Source organism: Bactrocera oleae, chromosome 6, assembly GCF_042242935.1.
Source record: "Bactrocera oleae isolate idBacOlea1 chromosome 6, idBacOlea1, whole genome shotgun sequence".
NCBI lineage: Eukaryota > Metazoa > Arthropoda > Insecta > Diptera > Tephritidae > Bactrocera > Bactrocera oleae.
Window position 1 is genome coordinate 32,203,197 of NC_091540.1, and position 19,919 is coordinate 32,223,115.

The 19,919-nt window shown below is 34.8% G+C and overlaps 1 protein-coding gene and 1 long non-coding RNA gene across 12 annotated transcripts in view; one reads left to right on the forward strand and one right to left on the reverse strand.

The window, feature by feature from the left end:
• Positions 1-19,919, reverse strand: part of Frl (formin-like protein) — a 139,512-nt gene that overhangs the window by 2,324 nt on the left and 117,269 nt on the right. For 7 of the 11 annotated variants that reach the window (XR_004978918.2, XM_070110893.1, XM_070110890.1 and 4 more), the window contains exons 4-9: positions 12,389-12,475; positions 7,544-9,271; positions 7,269-7,482; positions 5,450-5,742; positions 4,841-5,395; positions 3,565-3,684 (exon numbers count right to left, since the gene is read on the reverse strand). Coding sequence is in view for 8 of the 11 variants with exons in the window: in XM_070110893.1 (XP_069966994.1) it covers positions 3,565-3,684; positions 4,841-5,395; positions 5,450-5,742; positions 7,269-7,482; positions 7,544-9,271; positions 12,389-12,475 (2,997 nt within the window). In the remaining 3 variants the exon portion in view is untranslated. Of the gene's footprint in view, positions 1-3,246; positions 3,380-3,564; positions 3,685-4,840; positions 5,396-5,449; positions 5,743-7,268; positions 7,483-7,543; positions 9,272-12,388; positions 12,476-19,919 lie in introns of all 11 variants that reach the window. The other 4 variants (XR_011396809.1, XR_011396810.1, XM_014239426.3 and 1 more) reach the window with 2 other exon arrangements.
• The window catches only part of LOC118683094 (uncharacterized), a 64,853-nt gene continuing 48,604 nt past the window's right edge, over positions 3,671-19,919 (forward strand). The window contains exons 1-2 of the long non-coding RNA XR_004978921.2: positions 3,671-4,061; positions 10,137-10,338. This is a non-coding gene — a long non-coding RNA (uncharacterized lncRNA). The remainder of the gene's footprint in view (positions 4,062-10,136; positions 10,339-19,919) is intronic.

The following is a 19,919-nucleotide window of genomic DNA, read 5'->3' on the forward strand; positions in this document are numbered from 1 at the left end:
CACCTTCGTGTGGTGCCACTGTTAACTCCGATTGGAGACCTCATACTCAACCCCAGTGAACGAAAGGGTGCTTTGGTCCTCCTAGAGGGTGTTGGGCACAAAGCTGCCAACCTGATACCACAAATAAGTCTATGTCGCGGATGTTGTAACTAAGACTCGGATAAATAACTCCTAACGACGGCGACCGGACAAATAAATAAAGCTATATATATGGAACGAACCTTATACCAAAACATGGTCCTAACACAACTAGTAGAAACAGTAGGACAGAACCAAGCAGACATCGTGGTCCAAGAAGGGAGATGTACTGGAAGCGGCATTATCCACAAAAGTAGATATAACATTTATACTTGTAGTTGCAATGCCAAACACCATATGTTTGGATTAGGTTTTGTAGTGTATGGTACAATTAAACAACGAGTTATGGGTTTCGCGAGTATAAGTTACTGAATGAGTGTAATACGAATACGCTAAAAGTTTTCTAATATTATAATTATTACTGTAGATGCGCCTATTGAAAATAGTACTCCGGAAGAAAGAGAGAAATTCTGTGACATTGGGCGATGTGCTTTATAAATGTCCGAAACACTAAGTAAAATTATTATTGAAGATATGAATGCAAATATTGGTAAGGTGGCAGTGTACAGAAACCTGGTTAGTTATACGACATTTCCAATGACAATGGTAAGGTTTGAAGAACAGCATAGCGAGAAGTTGATACGAAAAATAAAATAGACCATGTGACCACTTACTCATGGGTACGAAAATACCTGTCCGGATTTCCGTCTCTCCGGACTCTACAACATTCATAAACATAAAATAGAGAACATACCTTTTTCGAAACTCTACAAGCGAATTACAATTCAACAATTTCACGTCAATTCTACAAAAGCATCAACAGCGATCGGGTAGACTTTATTCCTAGACAGATGGGTCCACATTTCGACCAACTTCCTAACGGAAACAATCCAAATGAAAATCAGCAAATGGAGGTGGTGCCACAGTTAGTGAGTGAGCCCTTACTAGATGTAATGTACTATGTTTCTTTCGTCATATGTTTAATATGGTTCAACAGGCGTTGTAACTAGAAAGCATGTCACAGCAATGGGAAACCGCAAAAATATGCCCATTGATCAAAAAAGTAGACAAATTTAAATACGAAAACTATAGTTCAATGTCAATGGTAAATATTTAATACAAAATATTTTTCAATACAATACTGCAAGAACGATTACGCCTATATGTTAACTAAGTACGATTTAAAACTGGAAGAGGTACAACTAACGAGATATTTATAAGACAAATGCTTAAAAAACTCAACAAAATAATATCACTACATTCCACTTTTTTATTGGTTTTAAGGCGGGATACGATAGTATAAAAAGATCGCTTATCCATGAAACCTTGTATAAGTTTAGTATAATCAATAAATTAAAAATAATCATTAAACCCACATCGGCGAACGTAATGTGGTACGAATTGGAAAATCTATATTAAGTGAATTTATTTCAAAATCGGCCAATGACAAAGGGATGGGCTTTTATGTATACTTTTCAATCTTACGCGTTAAAAGATGATAACCAACTTAAATTTAGGCTAACGCTGACGATATAAACATCCTCCAGCAGTAGAGTCTTACAAAAAATGAAGAAAAAACTAAAGTATTAATATCCTCAACGACGAAATCAGTGTACCATAGTATCGGACAAAACCTAAGCGTAACTATGAGGTAGTTCACGAGTTTAAGTACTTTCGAGAAAATATAAACAATGTGAACAACAAATCTGAGGAAATAAACCAAAGAACAATAGCCGCTAATAAATGCTGCTTCGCGCTAAGCAAACACCTATGTAAATTTTTACACCCTTTATAGATCAGTGAAAATTTCAATCTACCGCACACATACGCATACGCTCCTGCACTAACATATGCCAGCGAAAGAGCTGAAGAAAACAAGCTGCAAGTCTTTGAACGAAAGGTGTTGCGCAGAATTTTTGGAGCTATGATGATATTTTATATAACCACGAGCTACAAGCTATGAGGGGCCGGCCATATTATACGCGCTGAAGAAAACTATCCTCCGAAGCAAATTCTATTGGCCAGAATCAGAAATAGCAGAAGCAGAGCGAGACCAAAAGTTAGATGGATTGATGTACCAGGACGCTTAATCGCTGGAAACCCTTGAATTTAAAGTATTTTTAAGTACTTGTCAATGTGTTGGAGTTTAGCGAACTTTGAGTATTATTTGTTAGTTTTACATACAATTTGTTATGTTATAACTGAAATGTGTTTAGCTTTTAATAATATTTAAATGTTATTTTAAGGGTGAGTAGAAAGAATTTACAAATTCAAATTATTAAACAACATTAAATCAACAAAATGGAACACAAATCGTATAATGAACAAATAGACAAACAAATTAAGAACACACAAAAGGACAACGTAAACAAATATAAATATATATGGTACATGTATTTTGGAAAAATATTGCTAAACGTAAGTATAAATTTCTCTACGAAGCAACTGAAGTTTTGGTTTCTGATATAACTTACTCATTTTTTATCCTACAAATGGACGGCTAGGCCAGAAGTAATTAAATCAGGTCTTTAATTTTTGTTTTATGTGTTACCAAGTGCGACCTCCTTAGCGCTTATCAGGAAAAATGGTAATTGTGGTTGTGGTGGTAGTGGTGGTGGTTGTGATGATCCTAATGATCGTAGGAGCGATGCGATTTTAGTAATGGTTGTGGTGGTGATGATTATCGTGATGATGTTGGTAAATCTTAATAGACTTTAAGGCACTTCCTTCTTATTCTATTTGGCTAATTTTGAATTTATTTTCGAATTATGTAAACTAAGCAGTATTTTTTGTGATTATAATAATACACAGTATATGTATAAATTGTGTAGATGTATGTATGTCGTTGTATAGTGGTATTAAGCTTATTTTATATCAGCATATTAATAAAGTTAGGCAACGGAAATACTGATATGTATTTATTAAAAATATAGGCATCAGAATATGAGTAAAATGTCTTATGCGATTCTTGTTACGCACGTATCCTCGACTTGGACTTTGCGTAATGAAATTTAGCTGCAAGAGCACACCAACACCAAACAATATACAATTTACGATTATTATTAAATTTTGACTTAAGCCAAACACCAGACAAAAACGCCACGTTACAAATTACAATAACATAACGACTACGACTATGCACAATTCATATCTTTTGCTTAACTGTACATTATTTTTTATTTTTCTATTCCTTTAATATTTCGATTTTTATATATCTGCGACAATTTGTTTTGTCTTTTCACGCAGAATTAATAAGCGCTTTGTGTAGTAAACTGCTTTCCATAGTCACGCAACCTAGTTTCTGTATATGGATGAATTAATGAAGAAAAAACAAAAAAACAATAACAACTGCAACCAACACTATTACCAACCAAATAATAAAATATGAAGCGTATTAGCCAAAAAAATTTAAAATCATTTCGAACTGTTAAGAAGTAGTTGATTCTAAAAGAAGAAAATAAGTAATTTTTCTGCTCATGCTCTTACCTGTTGTTTCTTCTGGTTCATTTTGTTACGCATTAACACTTGATCGCTTTCCTTTTTGTTGGCGGCCTGGGCTGCTGCTTGTTCTAGGCGGCGGCGTTGCTCGTTTTCTTGATCGTGAATCTAAGAACGATGATTTATTTAGCAAATAACAAATTAGCAAGTTAAATGTGTATTTTAGATCAATCATTTAGGGTGTTGTGGAATCCAAGAGAGATTTGCTTAGTTGTCGAAATTTCAAACCAATTCTGATTTTCAATGGTGTCACAGAATCTGATTGGATTTTCGTCTTTTCGAACATACGCAAAACCGATATCCGAATCAGCTGTTTACTAATGTGAAAAAAACTTGCAACTTAATAAATTTGAAACCAATTCTATTGAAGTTTACAGTGAGTTCCGTTAAAATCAAAGAAAAATATATTGAAGAGATCACAGTAATCCATTTGATACACCAGGGGAATCGTATGTGAAATTTAGCTTGCTATTACTTGTATGCTTGTAAGTATTTATTTAGATGTTTACTTTACATACTTGTATTTATATCACATTAACGACTGAATAAAGTCGCATTCAATATGCTGTTACATTACATTTATTACGTTTGGTAAATCATCTTAAAATATCTGGATCTTTTTCCACAAACGCTATAATTATGGCAGTTTTATTCTTATGTTTTACCCTATAAAAATAAAAATAAGTTAATTCTAAACAATAAAATAAATTAATTTCTTAACTTACATTTCAAAAATGTTTGCGAGTATTTATTTGGTTTTTTTCTGATAACAAAACCAATAAAAATTGGTTTCCGTGATACCTAAAACCGATACAATTTCTGTTTCGAACATCCAACCAATTATATCTGAATTCATGACACCTACTACATTTTTTTTAATCAGTTTCAATTTTGATTCCCACAACTATCAAATTTTACCACACCCGTGAAAATATTTTACACTAAAATAATATCGCACATCCAGTAAAACTAGACTAACGCTGTAAAATTACATTTTGTTATGTAGGCACTTCTTGAAATTAAAAGAATGTTATAATGCTGCATTTAAGGAATTTGGATTTTCTAAGTCCACGCCCATTTCAAAACACGTTTATGCCTTTTATTTCCACTTTACTATTTTTGCTTTTAGCGCGGTACTCTCACTAGTGGCATTTTACACTGGACATTGCAGGTTCAAGAAACAGATTTTCAACATAGCTATAGCCTCATGTGCAAACTGCCGAATAGTAACGCAAAGTTATCATTTACATATGTTTTTACTTACCTTGAAAGCTCGAGTGAAACGCACAATTAGCGCAAAGAAAGCAGCTGCATCAGCGTTGCGAGAGGATTCACCGAAATACTCAACACATTCTTTGAATGCATCTTGAGCATTCTTCAACTCCATTTTGATCTTCTTCAATTTATCCTCAGAGTTATTGAGAAAATCGCGTAAAATATGCGTTTGTGTACCCTTTACACGCTGTTCTGCTTCTTTCTTTACCAGTTCCATGCCTTTTTCAAGGTCATGTACGTCTGTCACGATATTTTCCAGCGACACCTGTGACGCTTTATCAGTGCAATACAACTCTGTGTCGAAGTTCAGCAGATCGGGAAACTTTTGCCTGATGGTAGCCACAATATAGTGCAATAGCGATGAGCGTTTGTCAGTTGACTTTGTATCGATTAGGGTATCAAGTGACTGTAATTTGAATCCATAAGCAGGACCCCTTTTACTACTGTTGAGGTAATTGCCAAATGCTAGAACTATTTCCAACACAGCTTTGAATTTCATCGATTTCTTAAGCGAATTTGAAGCTGTTGTTATAGCTTGTATTTGCTGTAATCGAAATGAATTTGTATAAATATTTTGAATTCGTATTTTAAAACTCACTGGACTGATTAGATGAAGGCAGTCAAAGAAGTTCCCCATGTAATTCATTATTGAAAGCTTTGACGATATGCGTTCAACTCGTGATAATTGCAACATGAATTTGTCTTCTTCGGTGAGTAGGTTTTGGTCTTTACGCTCGGCTATATACTCCTTGTAAGATTTGACCTCAACATCAGTGGGCACCATCTTTTGAAGCAGTTCCACATTTTCAAGAGACAGTTTCTTCAAATCTAAACTATGTATGGCGGCTATTACCTCATCGATGGGCATATCCAATTTGCGTCGAGATATTGCTGATGAAAAAAATTCATAAATATGATATATTATGTACACATGTACAATTAACCAAGTAAGGAAGGGCTATGTTCGGATGTAACCGAACATTTTATACTCCCCTTTACGGTCCATTGGTACACTCGTTTGAGAAAACAAATATTAATTACTGACCGACATATTCGGCCTAAAACTGGTTAGAATAACAAAAGGCATTATAGTAGTATATGGAATTGAGGGTAGTATTAACCCGATTTTATCAATTTTTGTCAATACCACATACTACTAACATGCCACAGACTAATAAAATGCTCACCAATCATATGGAGTAAAGTCAGACGTCGAACATCCTCATATTAGTAACATGGGGGATAGATAAAATTTTCACCAGATTTGATCCATTTTAGACACAAAGATATTTTGTTATGAGTAAAACACGCTCTCTCATTTTCATTGAGATAACTCACATATTGGCCGATATATGCGGTATAAAGTCACCCGGAAGTTCAAAAATATTTATAGTAGGTATATGAGGGCTATAGGAAATATTGATTCGATTTAAGCCATTTTTGACACAAAAATATACTATTATCGAGAGTTTCATTTATTTATTTTATTATATGAATTTCAATTATATATCTTACACATTTATCGATATTTTCGGTAAAAAGTCAACTATAGGTATTTGGGGCCACCTACTCAGTACCTAGGGGCTTGAACAGTTTTGGTTTGATTTAGAATTTTTGGTCACAACGTGGCATACTTTAAACGCATTCTTCACGCAAAGTTTTACCCCGAAACAATATTGTTGCTTGATTTGCATATTGGGAAGTGAAAGAATCAGATGGAATTTAAAATGGTGATATGGGAAATAGGCGTGGTTGTAATCCGATTTCGCTCATTACGCTCATCGCACTATAACATAGATATATGAGAAGAATGTTGAAATCGGTTCAGCAGACCTCAAGATATGGGGTTTCACCTAAAAATGGGCGGTGTCACGTCCACTATCTAATTTTGAACGCGGTTTCTGTAAAGTCATCTCACACCATCCCAGAGATAAAATTTAATGTCTCTGGCGTGTTTAGGGCTTGATTTATCACGCTTTTAGTAGTTTTTAACAGTATCGTTATATGGGGAGAGGGCGGGGTTGTCACCTGGTTTCACTCATTTTCACACTGTCGATAAAGATAAATACGCTTGCTCTCAGTAAATTTTGTTTTTGATTAATGCCGTTTTGTGGGCGTGGCTGTGGTCCGATTACGGCCATCTGCAATATCAACCGTCGGTACCAATAAATATGTGTACCAAGTTTCATAAAGATATCTCCATTTTTACTCAAGTTACAGCTTTCACTGAAGAACGGACGGATGTACACACAGTTACCCGGATTTCAACTCGTCTCTTAACCCTGATCATTGTTATATACATAACCCTTTATTTAACTCGATTAGTTTTAGGTGATACAAACAACCGTTAGGTGAACAAAACTATTAAACTTTGGAGCAACATGTTGCGAGAGTATAAAAAGAAACCAATGCCTTACCAATGTTTCGTAATCTCGTGTGCTCCAATAACGACACATTATCCGGTTTTTTAAAGCGCCTGCTGGGGTATGAGTGTAGACCATCCACTTCAGTGTTGCTACCATTTGTCAATGAGCCACCAATGCCAATTTTGAAGCGCTCCTCGAATTCGTTGAAATCAATGTGTTTAAAGATCTTTTCGTCATCCAACTCGTTGAAAATTGTTCCTCGAACCTGTGCAATGAAGATTGATTAAATATTAACTACTAAGAAATTACTTTCATTCTCAGCTCACTTGGTTTGGCTTTAAAGCTATCCAATTAAGGGTGGGTAGTTTGTATTTGGTCGGCACTTTACGTTTGATTGTCATGGCACCGTCTGGAGCGGGCATGAAACCGGCCACAGGTGGAGGTGGCGGTTGAAACGCACACATCATAGGTCCACCATTTGGACCAGAGCCGTATGGCGGTGAACGTGAACCTATCGAGCCGCCGTTTGTCGATATTGTAGGTGATAATGTACCCCCATTACTCACGGAACCGCCATGCGCAATGGGCGGAGGTGGTGGTGCAGGTGGTGCGGGTGGAGGTGGCGGTGGTGGCGCAGAACTGGCAGGTGACATGGCAGATGGCAGTGGTGGTGGCGGAGGTGGCAGTGAAGGCGACAAGCATTTATCTGGTGATGTTCCGCCATTTTGCAGGGACGTTTCACTATTCGAGCCAGAACGTGGCAATGAACGAGTCAACGTTGCTAATTCGAGGTTTTTGCTTTGGAGTAGAGATTCACGTTTCTTCAGTTCTTGTTCATTTTGCTTTAGTATACGACGCAACGTTGTGACCTCTTCGTCAAATTTCAGTTTTGTCGTCATTAAATCCTCTCTTTCTGCTTTCAATACAGCTACTTCTGTCTCGAGCTCAGCCAATTTATACATGAATTCTGAGTTACGATCCACTTCTCGTTCCAACTGATCTTCAAGCTCCTGCACACGTTCTAACGCTGCAGTCTTCGTTTCAGAATCCTCCATTAGTCCTGCCACGTCGAATACGTTGTCCAAGTAAGCCGAAATTTGCACCTTTAGCTCTTCTGATTCAGTCATACGTAGTTTTTCCAGATATTTGTCAAGCCCAAGAGCTGTAAATTCGTATTGCAGATGGACGCGATAATTCATATCTTCCACAGAGTGAACCACAATGTTCATGAACTGCATGCACGCTACCATAAAGTCAATGTTGAAGGCTTCAAAATTCATGAAGTATTGCATAAGTGTTTGAAAGCGTCGCTTTTCTTGACACACATCCTTGAAGTTGTCGAACGACGACAAAATTATCTCGTGGCCACCCTTCACCAGGCAAATGGCAGCTAAGAGCTCCAGCACTAGCGCTTTGGTACGCAGCGACTTGTGTATCAAACTCAGCGCAATACAATTAATGGCCTCACGATGTTGTATTACCATGTTAAATCCATATTTGTTGTTCATTATGGCGCGCAAGCACATTATACACACATGTATATCATCTGTAGATGCGCCCATATTCAATTTAGCTATATGTCTGGAGCGTCTTCTAATGCTGGGACTGTCAAGCACCTCGGCCAGCGAGGGACGCAAAAAACCATTAAGACTGCCGCCAGAGTGTCCCGCGTGTGAAGGTTGGTGATGCCGCGTACCATCCAAGTTGATGCTACCACTCAATGGTGAATTAACTCCCACCGATGAGCTGCAAAGGCCATCCGCTGAACCTGAACCGGTGCCACCTCCTCCCACTGTCTGACTACTTATCATATTCAGACGCTCATCTGAATCGGATAGTGCTTCTTCGACACGCTGTTCGTGTCGCATCATCTGCAATCGAAAACTTAGGTAATCGACAAGTGCGTCGAGACCCTGGTTTGTGTCGTCAAGAAACTCCTTTACCCACTCAATGTGGTTGGTGCGTAGCGAGATCTCGAGATCACGCAGCACCTGCGTCGATGTGGACTCACCGACCATTTTGCGTTTCTGACAAAGAAAGTAGAAGAAAAATAGCTGTAAGTGTACAAAATTGTCCCGGGCAGGAGGGGAGGGAGCATGGTCCAAGTGTGACAAGGGAAAATGGGTTGGGATCAGGAACATTGGGAGGTAATTCGTAATTAAAAATAATGATAATTACGAACACATACACAACAGCAGGAGTTTGTTAGGATATACAGGGTGTGACAGGTACATTTTTATATGTATTTTTGGGACAGGTGAGGTGTGCACAAAGCGAACCGAAAACAAAAACAAAATGGTATATTACGTGAACAAGTGAATGATGAAAATATAAGATGTGTGGGAATTGTTGATTTTGAAAAGTGTAGGAAATAAATCAGGTTGTAAGTTTTAAGAAACATGAAACGAAATTAAAAAAAATATATATCAAAAAATAAAGGCATAGTGTAAATGTGTAAATGTGTAAGTAGAGAAAACGAAAAGTTTGCATTAATTTTCAGTATTTTTAAGAGAAATTTGATTTGACTACACATAAAAATTAAAAAGTTTCGTTTACCCGCAAAGGTATAGATAGTAGCAGGTAAGTCGATTAGAGCCCAAGCCAAGATGCATTTATTACTCTTCAATACATACAGATCATACCCAAGCTACCACAAACTATAAAACAGACAAGGAAAGTAGTTCGAAGAATATTTTGATGTTATTTACTTTTTTAATAAGGGTATTCACATCGAACATGTTAATCTGGTAATTTGTTAGTGAACATGCTTTTTGCTCTATCTCAGTAGTGTGGTAAATTTTGTTCCGAAACAGCTGATTAAATTTTACTACAAACTTACTTTTGGAAAAATTTGTCTAAAATTATTTTGTAGCGAGCAGTAAATGTATTTATTTGCAATTAATCAAATGTACTTTTTAGGTAACGACGCAAAACAAACAGCAGATTTGATGTTACCAAATAACGAAAAAATTATCTGGTACTAGTACATATCACGTAAATAACTACCGAATGACGATTAACGATATAACAAAGCTGGTGTGAATACCTCTAATGTCTTTTAGTTATCTATTAATAGTCAATACAGCAAAACAAAAATGACTCTAAACAAATTAAGCTCAAGGTAAGTAACCCATTTAAAACATATTATTTATGTGCATAATGAATTTATATCAAATTTAAGGACAGTCAAAATTGTACTAATGAAAGCATTTGTCATGTAAAATTTATATTTGTGGCACCATTTTTCGTGCAAAATTCGCATACTACAGAAATTAACTCAAATTTGCACTTGCCAATTAAGTTGGTGCTTTATGCCACCACAATTGAAGCAAATAAGTTGTAATTTGAATAATTTTTCTCGACGTAGCGAAAAAACAGATCATCGATATTTTTATACTATTGCAACATGTTGGTAAGGGGTACGAGTTTTTTACTCGTATAATAGTTTTGTTCACCTAACGGTTGATTGTATCACCTAAGACTAATCGAGACAGATATAGGGTTGACATATATATACATGTGTATATAAATCAGCAGGATGACAAGACTAATTAAGTGGGCATAGCCCCGCCCCCTAAATGTACATATCTTTCAAAACTCTTAAGTTCTATCAACCAAACTTGGTGAAAAGATGTACTCTTAGCACTTCTTCAAACCCTATGAAAATGGGTAAATTCAGATAATAAGCACACTTACTCCCTATATAACGGCTATGTTGAAAACCACTAAAAGTGCCATAACTGACTGAATAAATGCGCCACAAGCATTAAATTTCACAACCATGATGGTAAAAATGGGCTTTATAGGAGCAGTTGTATAAAGTGGACAACAGGCAAGGCACCGCCCACCTTAGGTTAAATCTTATATCTCAGGAACTACTTGACCGATTTTAACCAAATTTGGTGTGTTAGGTTACGCAAATACCCTGAACATAGACTATACCCTGAATTGGACTACATACACTGAAAATAGATAGGATGACAACCCCGCCTACTCCCCATATAACAAACATTCAATTTCCATCTGATTCTTTCACTTTACAGTATACAAATCAAATCAATAAAGTTATCAGAATAAAACTTTGTGTGCAAATAGTGCTCATCGGGTCAAAACTTCTCTTAGTCCCCATATACCTAACATAAATATTTTCGAGCTTCCGGTTCAAAACAGAAATCCTAATGAAATTCAGAAAAAATCTCTTTCTAATAACAGTATATCCTCTTGCCATAAATAGATGAAATCAGGGGGATCAGGCTTTGATCCTTGCAAGTTGCAAGAGTATAAAATGTTCGGTTATACCCAAACTTAGCTGTTCCTTACTTGTTGTGTCAATTTAGTGACATTGAATTTGACATTGTCAAAACCGAGCAATATTCTGTAAATTACTAATAGTGTTATGGTAAACTCCACATACGCTGTTAGAGTATAATAGTTTAGTTCTCCCAACTGTTATTAATAACACCTGAAACTAATTTAAACAAACTCCATCCGTCCAAGTAATAATTAAAAAAGTATATTGACCAAATATCTCGATATCTTAATGAGACTTAGTACACGTGTTCCTGATGTTTAATTCATTGATCTAAAGTAGATAAACATATTCTTTAATAAATATTTGTATAAATATAATTAATTTGTTTAGTTTTTTATGTGAATATCGCTTTGTAACATCTTCCTAACTTTAACCGACATGCTGCATGATCTATGTTTGGTTTCTGTTTTCTAATATATGATCATCTCATTAAAAAAAGAGCATTTAGACTTTTGGTTTAGTTGAAGATATAAATTTCTCAATGAAGCAAACATACTGATTAACAATACTGATAATAATAGAAAAAAATTTTCGTCTTAAGGATTGTTAATTAAATATGTACTGTATAAATATTCCTAAAATACAAAATAAACTACGGAAAAAGGTTTTGGTGTGCATATATAACATTATGCTCTCTATATACTGAATTCTACGGACAAAAAAAAGATACCCAAAAGCCATTATAAAAATATAACTAATTGTAATAAAAATTTAAAAAGTGAAACAATAAATGCTATTAATCTACAAACTTGGGACAAATACTCTTTCAACCAACTGCAACTACAATACATTTACGATAGAAAACATTACAAATACTACGATTATGTACATACATATACTAGCTCTAAAACAAACTTACCCGATGACTGCGAGACGCCTTTGGGTCCAGATATGTGCGCAATTTATTCAAATAATGACAGGGCGGATCCTTTGCTTGCACCATATCCTAAAATTAACAAAACAAATTGAATATTAAAAAATATTCACTTCAATAGAAGACATTATTAATATTTAAGCTATTTTCTGGGTAAATGCTTCTTGTAAATGCCCTCAGATATTAAGATTATTTTTAAGGCCTCTCCTCTACTTAGCTTCAAAGATATTATTATTATAAGTATTTTTCTATATAACCTAAGCCTAATTCCAGTAGTATTAACATACACAATCTATTTGGTGAATGCTTTATGAAATTATAGCAACAACAATTTAGCATTAGATTGGTGGTTCGTTTCGAGAAACGTTTACTTTTACACTGTGAAAAACATTATTATATTAGTTCCTGAAGAAATACAGCATGCTTTAAAAAACGAATTTTACTTACTTCTTATGTATAAGCTGCTGAAAATATTCGCAAACTATAATGTTTTGACCTTGTTTTTTTTTCATGGCTCTAACAAACACTAAACTTTTAATTTAAAAAAAAAAACTTTAAACAAGTGTTATCCTACTAATACAACGAGTAAGTGATACTTAAATATTTCTTATCGAAGAATGGTTAGGTTCCTTGGTTCGCCTACGAAATTGTAACAACAGTGGTTCATTAAAACATTTTAAATACACGCGAAAAGTATAAATCATAAAACTATAATTAGTTGAAGGTTTATTGTTTTGATATCTCGTAGTTTAAATATATTAACAACAGACAACAATGATAATAAAACAAATAAAAAATGTATAAATCAGTATACACAATTGAAAACAAATCCTTATGTTATTATTCCTCATGTTCATTTGAATAAAAAGTTGAATTTATGAGAGTCCCATTGTACAATACTTCGAAAATAGTTTAGACTAAATATGTATACAAACATGTAATTATATTATCTATACCTATCTATGTATATATACACAAACATACTTACAAATTTTATCCGACGGATATACAATAAGGCAATAATTGTACTGCTGTATACCCACACAAAACGCAAAGCAAATGCAAAGTGCATGAAAAACACCATTTAGTATATTGAAAGATATGGTCCATTGTGCAGCGACAAAGAGGCGGCTATCAGAGCACTGGGTGCAATAAACTCTTTTCGCTTTTAAAGTTCTACTTTAAAATGGAAATTGATAAAGATAAGAAAATGGCACATTCAGTTCGCTTTTAATGCATTTATATGGGGACTCTTGTGCCGCTCATTATCGGCAATTCTCTTTTGGTGTCGCTCTGTACATTCACAAGAGCACAAGTAAGGAAGGCCTAAGTTCGGATGTAACCGAACATTTTATGCTCTCGCAAAGTCAAATGGTATACTCGTTTGAGATTTCTTTGTGGATTGACTGATATTTTCGGTAGAAGGTCAACTATAGGCACTGGGGTCCACATAGTTAGTACTTAGGGGTTTGAACAGTTTTGGTTCGATTTAGACAATTTTTGGCCGCAAGGTGGCATACTTTAATTGCATTATTCACGCAAAGTTTTACCCCGACATAATCATTGTTACCTGATTTGCATAGTGGAAAGTGAAAGAATCAGATGGAGTTGAAAATGGTGTTACATGGGAAGTAAGCGTGGTTGTAGTCCGATTTCGCCCATTTTCGCACTATGACATAGAAACATGAAAAGAACGTTATGCACCGAATTTGGTTGAAATCGGTTGAGCAGATCTCAAGATATGGGTTTTCACCTAAAAGTGAGCTGTGCCACGCCCACTGACTAATTTTGAACGCGGTTCCTATAAAGCCAATTTATACCATCTCAGAGATAAGATTTAATGTCTCTGGCGTGTTTAGTGCTTGATTTATCGCGCTTTTAGTAGTTTTTAACAGTACCGTTATATGAGGAGTGGGCGGAGTTGCCACCCGATTTCAACTATTTTCACACCGTCAATAGAAGTGCTAAAAACATTTGCTTCTAGTGAATTATTGTGAATATGCACATTAAACCTATTAGAGGCGGGACCACGCCCACTTTTTAAAAAAATTTTAAACTGCAGATGCCCCTCCCTAATGTGATCCTGTATACCAAATAACAGTCTTGTATCTTATTGCGGAGCTTAGTTATGGCAAGTTATATGTTTTTGATTAATAGCGTTTTGTGGGCGTGGCAGTGGTCCGATTACGCCCATCTGCAATACCAACCGTCTCACGGTACCAAGAAACATGTCTACCAAGTTTCATAAAGATATCTCAATTTTTACTCAAGTTAGAGCTTGCACGGACGGACGGACAGACAGTCACCCGGATTTCAACTCGTCTCTTCATCCTGATCATTTATATATATATAACCCTATATCTAACTCGATTAGTTTTAGGTGATACAAACAACTGTTAGGTGAACAAAACTATTATACTCTGTAGCAACAGGTTGCGAGAGTATAAAAAGAGTCCAGCAACTCGGATCGAGTTTTTTGTCATTTCTTTTCATAAAACTTTCGCGAATGTTTGTGGGGTTCGGCTATGCGAAACTTAGAGAGTGTTGCATATTTTAAATGGATGATGGGATGGTGGTCTCACATTTTGCTTGCAAGGAATTACCATGAATGTGGCAGAACAATATGCATAATACTCGCTTAATTCAAAGAAATACTTAAGTTGGGAATTCCCTAATCCGTCAGAATGTATTGAATACCCGCTACTAATATTTTCAAGGCCAAATTTATTACAGGAATTTCCCAATTTTTCGGAAAATATTAAAAACCCATAATTTTTATGCTCCAAACTTTTTTTTTATTTTTTATAAAACCTTCTTAAATTAATTATAATTCTTATTTTAAATAAAGTGATATTTAGTTCGAAATCCTTTGCGATTAAGGGGGTATTCTAAACTAGACATTTCAAAAAATACACAAGAGGATTTTTCAAAATTTAAATTATTTTCGGAGATATTGCTGTAAGTATAAAATATCATTTCATGACTTGAACTGTGAAAAACGTTGAGCGAAAATTTAAACGTAGTTTTTCTCGAAACTGTATTTTTCGAGCCCATACCCTCGATTTCTCAGCTTCTACGGGACCAATTTACTTGAAATTTTGACAGAGTCTTCTTCTCTTCTGTATGAACTACGCTCATCCCCAATTTTTTTTCAAATAGTCGCCATTTTTTTGGCTTTTCCGTAGTTCATACAATTGCGACATCATTCTAGATTAATAATCACTTATTCTTTTTTTTTAGATTACTTGGAGGGCTAAAATCAGGGGTATGGTCACGTGACAAGTTTTTGAGACCCCCCACTTAATCACCTACTAGAATTTCAAATTTTGAACTTTTTTTAATTTTTAATTTTTTTCTGTATTCTTAAAACATTAATAAATAACTGATAAAAAAAAAGGATAGTAAAAATATTTATTGCTTTTTTTACGGCCTTTCAAAAATCACATAAAATTCATGCCTCTAGACTAGAATACCCTCTTAAAAGAACTAAATATGAAAGCATCTTACTACTTTATGTAAATGTAAAAAAGTAAAAGTAACTCCATTTTTATTAGAATTCATTCATTGTATATATTATTACTTTTAACATCGCTAAATGTTATTAAAAATATAAATAATTCACAATTTTTCAAAATATTTCTACAAGGTGCGTTCCAAAGTAAACAGGACTTTTAAAAAAAAGACAGAACAAATGGTTTTATCGGCAAAATCAATTAATTTTATTGAAATATTCTCCTTCTGCTTTAATACAGCTTTTTGAACGGTCCAAAAGCATGTCGGTCCACGGTCCAAAAGCAGTATCCCGGTGCAAGCCTTTTGAATGGCCTCCACGTCTCCATAACGCTTTCCTTTCATCGGCAAATGCCATATAATGTTGCACGGTGCCAAATCAGGTGAATACCACTCCCCGTATTGATTGTTAAAATGTGATTTTTGGTCAAATAATCGGCCACAAGCGTCGATCGATGAGACGGCGCTTTATCGTGCAACAAACGCCAGTTTCAAAACTCCAAGGTAGAATACCGCAAAACAAACAGCATTGTCTTCACTTTTGACTTCTCCAGGCGCGATTTTTTGGGTTTCGACTCATTTCTCATTTATGTCCCACTTTGAAAACGTTGAAACCACTCGTGCACTCTGCTACGGGATAGGCAATCATCGCCATAAACTTGTTTCATCAATTGAAACCTTTGTTCGAAGCTCATTTTCGCACCGATGACAAAAACATACTGACACTTAAAACGCAATAACTTCACTTCCAATAAATGAAATGTCATGAAATTTTTACTGGAAGTCGATAAAGGATAGCAGATTCTAACTCACTAGTCGACATATAGATGGCGCCACTAAAGTTTACTTTGTTACTTTTTTAGTGTTTACTTTGGAACGCACCTTGTATTATTCAAATTTCATAACATATCGTATATATTCATCAACCATGAAAAGAATTTCAAAATAAAAAGGAAGCAGCGTACTGTTACGAACAAGAACACAAAGCGTGCCACCCGAGCACGATCCCTTCGTCTTTCCTCGTCGTCTTCTCGCCCACAATTGGGTTATAAAAGAGTCCGTGTGTGAACTGGCACTTTCAAATCTGTTTTATGAACTTTTGCGGAAATTTAGAACACAACTTTTATCATATACAAGCATTTATTTACATATATTATATTATATATTATGTGATAAAATGTGTTATACAGTTAGTTACTTTGGTGAACAATGTTCGATAAAAACACGCTTTATCATAAAGTTATCACAATAATGTCCAAGTGGATTGATACGCAGTGATCATACATACATACAAATATTATTTATATAAGGACATAGAGACATTTTCGATATTTTCTATAATTCTATTCTATTATTATTTTTCTTACCCTGATGAGGGTGATTTGGAACACCCAGAAGAGCCCGTCGGAAACCTTTTAAAGTATATATATTTACATATATATCAATGATGAACGCGACGAGCTGAGTCGATTTAGTCATGTCCGTCTGTCTGTCCGTATGTTTCGAGCTAGTCTCTCAGTTTTTGAGATATCTAAATTTTTCCACGTCTTTTCTTTCCGAAAAAGCTACTCATTTGTCAGAACCGATATCGATAGCACATACATGCCATACAAACTGCCCGAATAACAATTCTTGTATGGAAAACTTTTTTTTTTTTTAAATATCTTCACGAAGTTCGGTTATTTTATTTGTCCAAGGCAACTTTACATTCGCCGAATAAATTATCTAGATCGACCACTATAGCATATATAATATGTAGCTGCCATTCAAATTGTCCGATTAAAATCAAAATAAAGACCTTCATAAAAGATATGTTTTCCTTATAAAGTAACCTTAATTCGACTTGAAGGTTGTTTATATATAACAACTTAACCATAAAGAACTAGCAAACTGTTTTTCTTTGGATGCAAACCGTTGGCCGCTTATTTTCAGATTTCGTTGTACATATAGTTGCTATATGAAATACACTATGAAGGATATTGTAACTTCTGTTTAGCCGAAATTAATGTTTTTTGTTTGTTTATTATTTCAAAAGAGTCAATTGACAGCAGCTATATTGAAGTGCTATCGTTGTTTTCGCTGTTTGTTTGCGTTGCTCATATCCGATTTGAACATTTGTTGTTTTGGTTAAATAAGTTTTTCCGTACGATTCATAACATTTTCATCGTATTTATTATTGACGCTATTGTGGTTTTTGTTTTTATGGCATTACCCGCTAAGCGACGGGGCATGCGTTTACGCTCGATGCTTTCAATATTAATCGACATAAGCAAATTTTGGTTTTATTATGTTTTTATTGTTGTTATTGGCTGCGAATATTATAATTTACTGCGCTGCCGTACAACTCTTTTCGTCATTGGTGTTGCGGATTGAGTTGAAGTTAACGTTTTGGTTGGTGCTTGTTTTTCGGTGGAAGTTTGTTTCTTGTCTAAAAATCGTACAGTTCGGTGCAATAATTCAACGGTTTGTTATTTTGCTGCTACCATTTACTGCCGAAGATCTATTGTTTTCGACTGTTGCATTTTTTGTATCACTATTACGTTTTGTTTCCACTTTCGTAATAATCGTTAAGTAATTCATTTTTCATTTTTCGGCAACGTTTTGTTGTGTTGAAGTTTTTATGGCATGATAATTAATAATTGTTGTACATTTTAATGCATTTAATAGTTAGTTAATACATCCATTTATTGTATGTAGTATAAAATGCTACATATTTATTTTACTTCGTTTCATACGGTGGATAATTGGGGTCACTTGCTTGTGCAATCAATCAACCTACCAACAGTTGATTTTGGGTACAAATTCTAATCGAGACATACTTTGCTTTTCAACTGATGGATTATAAAGAGGAGTCACTTTCGACGAAAAATGTGAGTACTTTGATTGGCAATGCGACGTGGCGCGTCGTATTATCGATTTAAATAAACGCGTTTCATGGAACTGGAATGAATTCTCCAAATAGGGCATTTTTGCTTATTAGCGCGAGATATCTATTCTATTGCTCAGAAAACTTTGCTTCCGGGAATCTGGGACTTTCTGACCGAATTCCAAACGATGTGGACCGTCGCTCGGAAGTCGCATTTGTATTAATTGCACATACTTATATTGAAAACAAATTGAAATCAAACTTAAAATTTCGCAGTAAAGTGATTTTACTCACTGTATGATATCTTGTAAGTTCGCGCTCTGTTCAGTGTGATCTAGAGCCTTGGTCTTTCGGCGCAGTTCTTTCGATATGGACCGATTCGTGATTTTTAATGTATTGCTTTGATTTGAAGTTTCTAAGATGTCTCAAAAAATTAATCGCTTAATAAATGCCAATATTATTATTCATGTTTATATGCCGACATTAATAATCCTGTATATTATGCGTCAAAATATCGTTAGGATATACCATATTTTAAAATCTTGTTGGTGGATAATTTAATTTAAGTATTTTTTCTCAAGAAATAGTGAGGTTAAACGGGCAGAGAGAGTATATATATATATAACACTGTAAAAATGCAAATTTTATGGACCTGCATTTGTCGAAAAACAATATCAATAATATACAATAATAAAAAGTATCAGCAATAAAAATAATAATTCCAGCAATAAAATCCTATAAATTCACTTTTAGCTCATATAATTTTTATTACTAATAGAAGCAAAAACAAATAAGAATAAATAATTAGTTCGAAACTTAAAACCGGAATATGGCGAAAAGAAAATATTTCACAACTAGAAACTCAATTGAAAGACTATAAGCACATATGTATGCACATATGTATGTAAATTAGTGTGTATATCTGCATGTATTAATATTATATTTTGCTCTACGTTTATGTATGAATAAAATGAAAAAAAAATATGTCTTTATTCAATGTGGATGACTCTGTCACTTAACCTTAAATTCGTTCTTCTATTTGTGCCAGTTATTATTTAACCCACTTAAGGTTGCTTATAACCTGCACCCTGCACCTTGCTATCTTGACTCCTGAAGCTTTTCAGTCATAAGTAATTTAAT